Source organism: Microtus pennsylvanicus, chromosome 19 (assembly GCF_037038515.1).
Source record: "Microtus pennsylvanicus isolate mMicPen1 chromosome 19, mMicPen1.hap1, whole genome shotgun sequence".
In the NCBI taxonomy this organism is placed as follows: domain Eukaryota; kingdom Metazoa; phylum Chordata; class Mammalia; order Rodentia; family Cricetidae; genus Microtus; species Microtus pennsylvanicus.
The window spans coordinates 3,260,729-3,272,500 of NC_134597.1; the positions used below are offsets into that span (position 1 = coordinate 3,260,729).

At 42.5% G+C, this 11,772-nt stretch overlaps 1 protein-coding gene across 1 annotated transcript in view; it reads left to right on the top strand.

The window, feature by feature from the left end:
• The first annotated feature begins 3,624 nt into the window (after positions 1-3,624).
• Asb4 (ankyrin repeat and SOCS box containing 4) overlaps positions 3,625-11,772 on the top strand; it is a 41,216-nt gene continuing 33,068 nt past the window's right edge. The window contains exon 1 of the mRNA XM_075953704.1: positions 3,625-4,229. Within this exon, the coding sequence (XP_075809819.1) occupies positions 4,031-4,229 (199 nt within the window). The 5' untranslated portion in view covers positions 3,625-4,030. The remainder of the gene's footprint in view (positions 4,230-11,772) is intronic.

Consider the following 11,772-nt stretch of genomic DNA (forward strand, 5'->3'; position numbering starts at 1 on the left):
TTTATTGACTGGAAAGCCAGAGGGGCCCAGGGAATTCTCTTTTCACAGGAATTCTAGCTTTGGAAAATATGTTTTAGGAGTCTGGCGTCTTATTTCTTCCCTGTAGTTGCACTTAACAATTGCAGCCTACTAGTGTTTTAAATCCATGTTTTAAGAGGTCACAATAAACCAAGGGGCCATTTGTGTTCCAAAGATGACACACAGTGGGTAGCTTGTGTTATATACAGTCATTGAAAAAACAAGCAACCAGGTCTTTGTGCCTCCTGCTTCAGCACCCCAGGGAGTACAAGGGGCTCCTTGGGTCCACTTGCCTAAACATTATTGATGTGTTGGAATTCTTTCTACCATCAAGACCAGAGGACACTATCTGAGGAATGTATGAAATATTAACAAAAAAATACATTGTCTGTGAGTTTTCATTTTCAGAGCCAAAGAGGGGGGGGGGTTCCTGACAGGCCAGACTAGATGCCGCAAAACACGGCCATTTTACAGGGTGGCCTCCTGTCACCGGAGGGATGGGTGGCTGTTTGAAGCTAAGTCTAGATGATAACAACAGGACTTATGTTGGTCTTTCTTTCTTTCTTTCTTTCTTTCTTTCTTTCTTTCTTTCTTTCATCAGTCACCATATTTCAGATATGTTACAATGACTTAGATGGGTAATTTAATTAAATCATTTGTTTTTTTTTTAATTCAAATAATCTCTAAATTTTATTCTTTGGTTTTTGGATAAACCGGTCAATAATTTGCTTTTAGCGGTATGGTAGAAATAATTTTCTTAATTTTGTGTATTTCTTCACATGAACTTTGCTTTCTCAAAATAATTCACAAAGACACACTCACCTTGTACAGCTATGAAACTGAACTTTGAAAAAAGACAAATGTTACAAATCGGGTATTAAGAGAACAAGGGTTTGGAGAGCAGGCCATGTGTAGTTCCGGTGGTCTCGCATGCATGAGGCTGTGCATTCCGTCCTCAGCACCGGACCAAACTGAGCTAAAAGACAGTGAGTGGCCACAGCAGCAGAAGCAATAAGAAAACAACTTTTTTTTTGAGTTATTTTACCAAAGGAACTTGCATTTTTTTAAAAAGCCAAACAAGAACTGGGGGCGGGGGAAGGATGTCAAATGATAGACTTTCTTCTACAATGCAATGCTAATCCCGCTATCTTTGGAGGGAGATCAATGGGCTAGTTAACCCCGAGAGAAAAAGCAGAAGTTACAGAGGAATTAACAGTCGCAGTTTGGCTTTTTCTAGCCAGGAAGACTGGAGTCTTGCTGGATTATGAGCAGAGATACCAGTTGATCCAGGGGTTAATGATTCCTGCTCACATTCCTCAGTGTGCTAGCCTCGTTCTTCATGATCCCCGGATATGGGTTGGGGATGAGAGGCTGCAGAATCAACAGTGTTTCTGGATAAAAGCCACACAGCTTCTGAATTGGTTGTAGCCATGTGGCTACCATGGATGAGGACCTCATAACTAGAGGCAAATACTGGAACCACATATTCTATGACCAGAGGAAGCTATAATGGGAATAAAACCAAATAAGACCCAGTTAACGGGAGACACTGCATAGAGTTCAGAAATGAGGGGCCGGAAGACAATGAGCCCATTCAGGCCTCCTTTGCTCCCCAGCCTCACAAGGGTCTGGTCATACTGGTAATTTATGGCATAGCGTCTATGCTAATGTCTATGCTAGGTGTTAAATATTGGTGTTTTAAATATTGTTTCTGCACATATCACTTCTTCCTGGAAGTCCCTTTCCAGGGAAAGTCAGAACTCTTAAAGACACAGTTAATTCCTAGCTAGGGTGGTGACTACTCATCTAAAGAGGCTGCTACATATCTGGCTCAGATTGACCATATTTTGTCTGGAATAAAATTAAATTGCCCTTTATTTTACTGCCAAGTAAAATGGGAGATAATGGTGAGAGGTTATCAGATCTATTTAATTGTCACGAACCAGGGATTCTGTATAAAATTTTAAAAGTTTGCAACTTTGTGAAAAAAAAAAATCCATTGGGCAGGCAGCGGAGAATCATAGACCACAGCACCACCCAGGCCTTTAGCACACAAGAGTCTACGTCCGTGGTGACTTTTGTCTGTTTCTCTCATGGCTGTATTTCCAGTGCCCTGGATAAGTCACGGTCCTACAGTAGCACTCAGTAGGCGTTTGCTGAAGAAATGTTAAGTTCAGGCAGCTCTTCCATAAGAGTCTCAATGTAAGTTCATCAGAAGCAGAAAGTGATGTTACCGGTCCCCTGGGGAAGAAACCCAAGGCTGAGCAAGTCCTTCTAGTCTCTTCTCTCCTGCTCCCTCCAGGTTCCAGGTCTCCTGCTCCCAAACACACACACAGCAAAAGCTTAAATTAACAAACTTTTAAAAATTCAAATAAAAGTGAAAACTACGTAAAACTAACGGACAGTGTTAGAAGTCATGGCAATGGGTATAGCTGGTATGAGTGTTCTGACTTCAGGAGTGGGTGATGGGGATTTCTGGTGGGCTTGGTTTGTTCTGTGGTGGGTCAGGGTATTGAATGCTCAGGTCATTATGATTTGATAAGCTGTGTGCTCAGGACTGGGCAGTTTTGCGTATTTATGTTACATATAGGCATGTCGAATGACAACCATGTTCATAGACTTCTGCACCATTAGAAAATGTAAAAAGTTCACATTGCTATATTTTTTTTTCTGCAAGGATTTTTCTGAATCCATTCACAATATATAAATTACAGCTAATTTTTAGTCTAGTTAGAACTTCCTATTAGTTCTCTAATTTTAATGATGATCAGTAAATAGAATTAAATATCTTTCTCTTCAACTTTTTCTGTTGAAAAACTAACACAGAGGAGCTGAAAAAAAGAACTTAAATCTACCAGGTAACTACATAGTGTTAATTTCCCAGATTCATTTTCCATCTACTTAACTTTGTGCTCATTTGGCTCCAGTGTTTTTTCTGTCTCTTGTCTCTTGATTTAGCTCCTCTTTCTAGGTCTGAACTGTTTTAAAACAAAAGTTTTAGAGGTATTGGATGCTGCTAGCTTAGTAGAAAAAAAAAAGACTGTGTGAGACACCCTGGGTTTGATCCCCAGCAACACACACACACACACACACACACACACACACACACACGACAGACAAAGGAGGATGTGTTAGACGGTGTCAATTGATTATGCATTGTATTATTTGAGCACCAACACTATTTTTTTTCACACAATCTGCATACCCGATTCACACATTTTCAAATCCACCCTCTCGCATTAAAAAAGTAGCATCAAGTCTGTATTTGTATTTGTAATTTGTCTAAACAAACATAGCTTTTCCTCACTGGCTTGAGAAATAAAAAATCAGCATTCAGGGACACTCGCTCAGCTCACTTGTTGCGCCTGTTTGTCCTGTTTCTTCAGCTTCTTTTTTTCCCCCTAAAATGTTGACCCTCCCCCACTCCCTTCACCAGCCTACCCTGTTTTTTTCATAATATTGAAATTTTTCAACTCTAGGTTACTGGCAACCCTTCTGTTTGTTTTTAGATGTGCATAATTCGGCTCAATTTTACAGGCTCATTTCACAAAATCATTAAAGGTTTTCAGGAGCACGTGTATCAACAACTGAACCAAATCCTCATTTGGGGCTATTAGTTAGTCAGAATAAGACAGCAGCGCTCCAGCCAGGCACCAGATGTTGTTGGTGAGGGGGAAACATAAAGAGCTTTAGAGCTTTTAAAATCTTACACTTTCACTTTGGTCTTATAAGAACTAATTGTGACAACTCATGCTCGCAAATGTGTCATAGGAGCCTTCCCTCACATCGACACCACGCACTGCGGAAGGGACTTGCTTACGCATCTGCAGTTCAAACGACCTGAAAACTCAGTGACAGCCTGGGAGGATATTTTGAAGTTTGAAATGATCCCTATATAAATAGAACGGATCAGCATAACTTTGGGATAAAATTAGCCGGCAGTTTGTGGACTCTGCAGGCTTGCCTGTGTGCTGGGTGCTGCTCTCCTGGTAAATCTCGGCTCAGCTTCCACATGGCGCAGAGGACGGACGGCATCATCACCCCTAGCAGCAAAGCAGGAGCTGCCAAGTTAGTTAAGAAAAATTTCTTGGAGGCAATAAAGTCAAATGACTTCAGAAAACTGGAGACCATTTTAATCCAGAGGCAATTAGATGTGGACACAGTGTTTGAAGTTGAAGATGAGAACATGATTTTGGCATCTTACAAACAAGGTAAAAAATTGTAGAGGTGTGATTGTGAAATTGTTATAAAATGGATTTTTAGGTCAGTAGGTCAGTTTTTGTCTTCAAAGCATCTGTTCTTAATATTAGTGCTTGTTTAGACATTGTTTCTAATTTTTAATCTTTCCTTCCTTTTAAAACTAGAACGCGTTTGGGCTGTTTTATATATTATATACACACTGCCGTCTGTGCACATATGCATTTGGGCTGTTTTATATATTACGTACATCGCTGTCTGTGCACATTTCTGTTGACTGCTCTTTTCCATTCTCGTGCCTGGAATTCGGGACCCTGGGTGGCTGCATTTGTCATGCACGGCGTGTTAGGTTTTCTCTTGTGACTGAGGTGGTATAGAATAAAGAAAACATCTCTGACTCTCGTTAAAGACTGCTGAGGTCTACGCGCGCGTGACAATACGGCTGTTGGGGGTCAGGCTGCTGAGTCTTTGCTAACAGTCAGTTGCAGAGACACCGTTCTCTATGTCCGTGTGAATGAAAACGGGGAATTCTTTCCCACCTAGAGAGTTAATGAATGGAGAAAGCCTGGCCACAGGCACCTCCATGGTCTGCGTCATTTTTTATGGGTTTCAGTGCAGAAACCAACTCTGAAGTCAAAATATCACAAAGTTAACTTTTGGTTTTTTTTCCTTTCTGCTGAACTACAAAAAATTTCAAGGGCTTAGTTCAGAATCTCTGCTTTGTACATAAAGAAAAAAAATAGGAAAATGACAATTAGAACAGACAATTTTTTATCAAAGTTTCTTTTTTACTTTCTGGAATTCCTGCTTAATAAATGAGAAATAGATTAACAAACTCGTTCTGATTTCTCAAATCAACTAGTTAATTGGAAAACTTAAGTAGTTAGGCCATCTGGTGAGCAAAGAAATAATCTGCTCACCCTCATTTTTGCCTAAGAAAAGAGGTGGGAAAATCTTGGGAATGGGGGTGGGGATATATGTTTATGCCCAATATAAATCTGTTTTCTATTCATACACAATCATTAGAGGCACCAATTTCCAGATACAAATTCTAGGAGCATTTATTTCTATCTAATTCTCTGCAGTTCTGGAGGAAGCATAAAACAGTGGGGACCAGTTGCTGCGTTTTTGATTTGTGCTTCATGATTAATTGTCACGGATGTTTTGTCTGAAAAATGAAGGCGTCTAATTTTCTTTTGTGCAAAGTTGAAGGGATTCTGCTGAAGGAAAAAACTTATATGCTACATAATTAGATGGCTTGCGTCTTGTGACTTTATTTAATGATACTAGCTAAATGATAAGGATATTTGAAGAGATTTTAAAAAGTCTATGTGTGCCACACAGAGTAAGACCCAGATTCGAGCCAGGGGATAATCTCCTTGACACTGAGCTGCATGGACCACCTTCTCTTATTTCCACAGTAGGTAAACCTGCAGACAGCCCAAGGACTCACAAGTTCTGAGAAGGGAACTTGGAGGTGTGTGCTCTTGGCCAGCAGACACCGATTCTGTCATTTCTCACGGTGTCATATAGCCCCCAGATGGGAAAAAACTGTGTTTCCATTGTCAAAATAAGCGAATTCCTGTGGTTCATATGGAGTTAACTTTTTATTGATGGTGATAACTGTTTTTCTAGCATTCAGGTCTTGGAATGTGGCTTTCAATCAGGGGCAGAAATTTAAACTGTCCCCCAAAGAAAAGAGGGAGTCCCAGTCTTACAGAGGTGTCTGTCAGAAATTTATACCTTTGGGACCGTCCATGAAAGCAGCGTGCATGCGGGCACACAGTGTGTATAGAAATAACTTTACTCTCTGTTTATCATGAAGAGTAAGGCTCTGCCTCCAGTCGTACGCCTTAGGGTAAAATTCCCACTTTCTCCAAAGTTACTGGGAACTTCTTTTAGGTGGCGCCAGGCTTCACGCCAGCCCTTTCACTCCTAAGGGTAGGCATGGAAGCGGTAAATAGAATGCTAGCTGCTGGCCCAGTAAAGTGGGCCTAAGTGCTGATATCAGTGTCTCACCTCACAAAGGAATTCTCAGAACAGTGAGGGACTGGGCTGTCTACAACTGAGTAGTTATTCAGTCAGCTCCTTCTGGGGTTTGTCTAAAGGACGGGAACCACCTCTGTGTGGCTTTGAAAGATGTGTGGCTGGGTTACTGTTTCTGATACTTTTTTTCTTTTTCATTAAGTAAAAGCAGACTTTTAGGACATTGAAAGGCTACATGTTATTCTTTGATTTTTTTTTTTTTAAGTACAAGGGAAGGCTGTACTCCTAAAAGTGAAAGAGAAAACTTCACAAGACCCCCCTGTGAGTTTGATTCATTTTTATAAAAGAGGGGGAAAAGCCCCGTCACTCACACCCACTCTCAGAAAGGGGACATAGTGGTTTATTCTCAAAGAGTGGGTACCTCCTGCTCAGGTATCTTCGCAGAATAAATGAAGCAACATGAAATCTGGGCGACAGATATGGTCACCTTTAAACTTTCTTACACAGCTGAGAAAATTATTCTTTATTCAAAAGTTGATTATCGTCAGGGAGTTAGCTGGTCTGCAATTAACCTTTAGGGTAATCTTAGTTTCCTTTGAATCATGTTATATTCTTTCCCATGGGATTTCAAAAAGTGGTTGAATTTGTTCCTAAATACAGCATGTGCCTCTAACGTCGAGGTCACTGTGTGAGTGCTGGACGCAGAACTCAGAACGCCACTGGCAAAGAAATGGACGTAGAATGTAAATATCCCCAAATTCTAGGCTAAAGTGGATTAAGTGGACCAGTCATTAAAGAATAACCCCCCTAAGAGACTGTGTATTTTGCAAGGATTGGAGAGTGGAGGTAGTCGGTCGGAGGGCTCTTTTCTTCTGGAAAAAGTTTCACCAGTGAAGGCCACACTTAATTCAGTGCCCACAGCAATGCTCAGTCTGTGCTGTGCTGGGGTTTACCTTAGCACTCAGTCTTCCAATCAGTGCTCACTCTCTCCCCAGCACCCTGCCGTCCAAAGCTTTACCATGGAATCTTCAGAGAAAAATCTCAGTTTGCTCACTTAAAAAGTCCACTGTTCTCACTTTGCAAAGCTGACCATCAACAAGGGCTGGCCTGCCTTTGGGGAAACTCCCAGGGAAGAGCAGGCAGAGACGGGCAGTTTTGAGAACAACAACAACAAAAAAAAAATCAAAATAGATTCTACTGGACTATCATTTCACTTTTGATCATTCATTCGCTGTGTGAATGTGAACCACAACTTATCGTGGAGGTGAGAAGACACTCGGTGGTTCTCTCCTTCCACCATGTCACCACGTGAGTGTGCGTCGCGAAGTTCACACTCAGGTGCTCAAGCCTGACAAGGAGCCCTAGCTCAGCCACCTCGTTGGCCCCAGGCCCCAGGTCACCCTTTTAAAATACAATGGCACACGAATACCCAGTGAATTTTTAGCTACTGCATGCAACCAGCAGGCTAATCTTTAAGGGCTGTCCTGACATCCTTCATTCTGAGACAAGTCAAAACTCTTTAGGACAATCTGAAATGAGAGGTCTGTAAGGTCTCACCTCATCACGCTGGTTCCCACTGTTAGCCTCTCTACCAGAGCCATGGACGGATGTCAAAACGGCTGTTTTTCAACCTTTTCACAGCTATACACTCTGGTTCTTCTGCATGCTGCAGTTGTGTGCTTTGGCTTCCTACTGAGACATACGGGATAACAAATCTCTGGTAGGGAACTCCCTAGTCAGCAAGGCTAATGAACACCCTTTATTAATCCGTGTAACAATGCACTTTAAGTGCTTTATTAATGACCTACGGCTTCTTCCGGTGCCTGGCATGGAAATCATATTTTTAATTAAAATAACCAATGAATTTGTTTTCACTTGGAAAGTTTCTGGCAGACATTCTATCTAGTTTCTTAAGTAGCAGCTGATGTCCAAAGTTATCATGGGAGCTTCTTATTGTTAACAGATGATCTCCTTCTCACCCCTTTTCCTCCTGTTTTCACAAAGTTAGCTTTCCTATTTTTCTGTTACGGCCCAGGGGCTTCCTCTTTCCTAGTTGCTAGAAAACTTTCTCTCTTCAAAACTTTATGTTTCTAGCTTGTTTGCTTCTCCCATTCTCTAGGGAGTCTCTGCGAATTATCCCGAGAACATTAGCTAGCAAAACAGCAGCCTGGAATTGCGCTTGGGTCTATATTCCTTCAGGGCTGTGTAAATACGCGGACACGGTCAGAGCAAATGTCTGTAATCCAGCCTCAGCAGTGTGTGCGAGCTTGGTGGCAGCCAGAGGCTTCACATTAGCGCTGATAACTGTTGCAGAGCCTGGGCCCAGCTTTAGTTTAACCAGAGATGTGTTTCCTCTCCAAGTGAGCAGAAACTATGTCCTCTTTCTAAAGTGGGCTGTAGACCTTCCTTCCTCACCAAGTTTCTTGAATGAGGGGCTTTCTGCCTAGCTCTGCGGACCTATGACTCCATCTTCAGGTTTAAATGAATCACTCAGAAGTGCACATGAGGGTTAGGTCTGCATATTTTTGTAAGTGTGAAACTTCTAAAATTTCTTTAGAATTTTTAGGTGTGTCGGGAGAACTGAAGATCAGAGGCAGTTTCCGACAGATTTTGATAGGGAGGGGAGATTGGAGTTTGAGAGTTAAAAAAGATTTTTTTTGTTACATTTTAAACTTGTTTCTTCCTTACAGGTGTGTGTGTAATATATATATGTGTGTGTATGTATATGTATATATATATCATATATATATATATGATATATATATATATATGATATGCAACCAACCATATTCTCTTCTGTCCCCACCCTATTTTGTTCCCCTGGAACGTCATATCTACATCATCATTAAGTCCGCACACATACGTCCATACACTACATGACATCCAGGAACACGATGAGAGAGTATGTCCTTTCTGAGACCGGCTTACTGTGAACATGTTCCAGTCTTGTCTATTTTCTGCAAACAATATAACTTTATTGGCTTTTATGGCTTAAAGAAGGCTCCATGGTATCTACAAAAAAGATCACATTTTCCTCACCAGCTCTCCTGCGTTTGGCACAAGCCAGCGTGTCACTGCAACGCTTGCCCTATGGATCCCAGCACCTTGTGCTCCTCCTGAGCTACGGAGCCAGCGTAGGTGCCCAACAGCTGACTCAGAGAGCGTGGCCCCTGCCGCTAGTGGTTGTATGAACACAGTGTGTCCCACCATGCTGTCTCCGCCCGCCAGGACTCTGGCATGAGGCGCCCTGCAGACGGACTGAGTAAGCAGAGGGCATATCACGGAGTGAGGAAGGGGAGCAACGGGTTCAGAGTGCAGTCTGTGTAGGGAAGGGCCTTGTTCCTGTCTCAGCCCCTTTGCAGTTGAACCCTTTGCTGAAGTCTAGCGTTCCTCAACAGGTACCTAGGCCTACAACTTGTACACAAGGGAATATGAGTGACTTTCCCCAGAGGGAGGCAGCACCTTCTTCACACACTTCCCCCAATGGCTTAGTCTTCCTCTTCTTCTTCCCCTCCAGCTTGCCCCTCTGTGCAGCCTGAGAATACAGTTCAGTGGCAACAGGCCTCTGCACAAGTGCACAGAGTGGGACCTTCCAAAGATAAACACCAGGAGAAATTCACATTCTAGGTTTGAGTGGCCCAGGAATAGTATGCGGTGAGAGAAAAGCCTAGTGTACACAGTGAATTCACTCCCCTTTCTTCTGGCATGCTGTGACTCTTGGTGCTTGTGTGCTTGTGTGTGTGTGCCTGCACACGCAGGCACGTGTGCACGAGCAAATTCTCACATCAGCATTAACAATAGCACATGGATTGGCACAGCTCATCTTCGGTTTCAGAAGTGCATGTGACCTCAGATCTGGGGCTCCGCGAGGATAAGTGTGCTTCTTTCTTATAGAGAACCTCCGTGCCAGCCTGGTTGTCAGGGTGGACTCCTTGCTAAGGGCTGTTCTGTTCTCTGCTCAGCACAGCTGGCTTTCCTGTTTTGCTGCATGCTGAGTTGTCCAGACTCTCCCAACCCCATCTCAAACTCTACCACCAAAGTTCTGAAGTGCAGATAGATTAAAGGCAGACATAAGCATAGCCTGAGCCTGCAGTCACCTGTCCCCACAGTCAGTCCCCAATGATGCCGTGTAGAAAAAGTGGATTTTTAGAAACAGTTCCTCTTTAGGCTTGGTGAAAATTCCAGGATCCCGCGGTCTGTGAGACTGACTCCCCAATTAACAGTTGTGATTATAGAGGACAGATGAAACTGACTTTTCAAAAGCCAAGATGACTGACTAGTCCATGTGATAAATGGGCAAGGAAAGTTCTGTTCACGCTGCTGGGAATTTAGGAAGAAGAAACACCATAGGCAAACATATGCTCTTCCACGCCAGCAATGTGACGTGCTACAGATGCACTCTAGAGCAGCTTCCTTTTAGTGAGTGAGTGTGTCCGTATCACAGGCTTGGAGCTAAACCTACACCATGTCCACAGAGACAAATACAGTGGAAACCCCACGGGGCAGATCACCCCAGCCCATGAGCTTGGGCTGAACAGGTGATTTGAGGCTCCAGCAGGCTGAGAAAGGGGCTGTCTTCTTGTCTGGAAAATAGAAGCTTGGGCTGGATGGTCTTCCCATCCTGTGTTTCTTTCATTTGACATCAACATGGTGTTTTCTTAATCAGCTCTCTGCTGTTTCTTTCAGGATCATTTATTTTCTGTCCTATGCGGGAACAGGCATGGGTTTCCAATCAGTCGAGCGTGAAGGCACCTCCTCTTTGCCACTAGGAAGCAGGAAAACTACACTCTGATTTTTAAGTTCAGAACCAGTTTCTTTCTAAGTTCTTAGAGAAACTTTCACTGCATGTTGCTAGCTGAAGAATATTGAGTTCAAGAACAGGGATGAATTGGGCATGGCGCAGCACACCTGTGGTCCCAGTGCTACAAAAGCTGAGGCAGGAGGATTGCTGTGAGTTCAAAGACCATCTGGGCTACACAGTGAGACCTTCTTTTAAAATGCTGGGCCAGAAGAAAGGAGAAAGAAGGACATTTTAAGTAGTGAGAATAATGTGTCTAAGATCTTAGTTCTTGAGACCGTTCTCTTGGCTGATTTGGGCCTGATTTGGACACGGTTGTGTGCGTAACACATCTGGGTTGCTTGCTTTAGATGCTAAGAACTTTAAAGACAACGCTACAATGTTGTTCTAGCGTGAGCGCCGAGTTTAGATTTCTGTGACCCTCTCTGTATTGTCCTTTTTAATGTTTTGTAGAACATTAAAAAAAATCTTGAACAAAAATGTGTGATTTGCCCCAAGTTTTTCTTTAGAAAGAGATACCGAATAATCCAACAGGCAGGCAAAATATTGGTAAAAGAAATTAAAAAAAAATCAATCAAATCGCACCTTGAGTGACAACGGAATAAAAAAAAATGGACAGGAATGGAATTTATAAGGCTATAATTTGGAACAATTCAAACTTAAAATGGCTTGACGTGAAAACATTCTTAAAATGCCTCATGTAACATAGCCTATAAAATAAAATACAATCACAAACATTGCCGTGTAAAGCTAAAGTTCACTTTGAGACATAG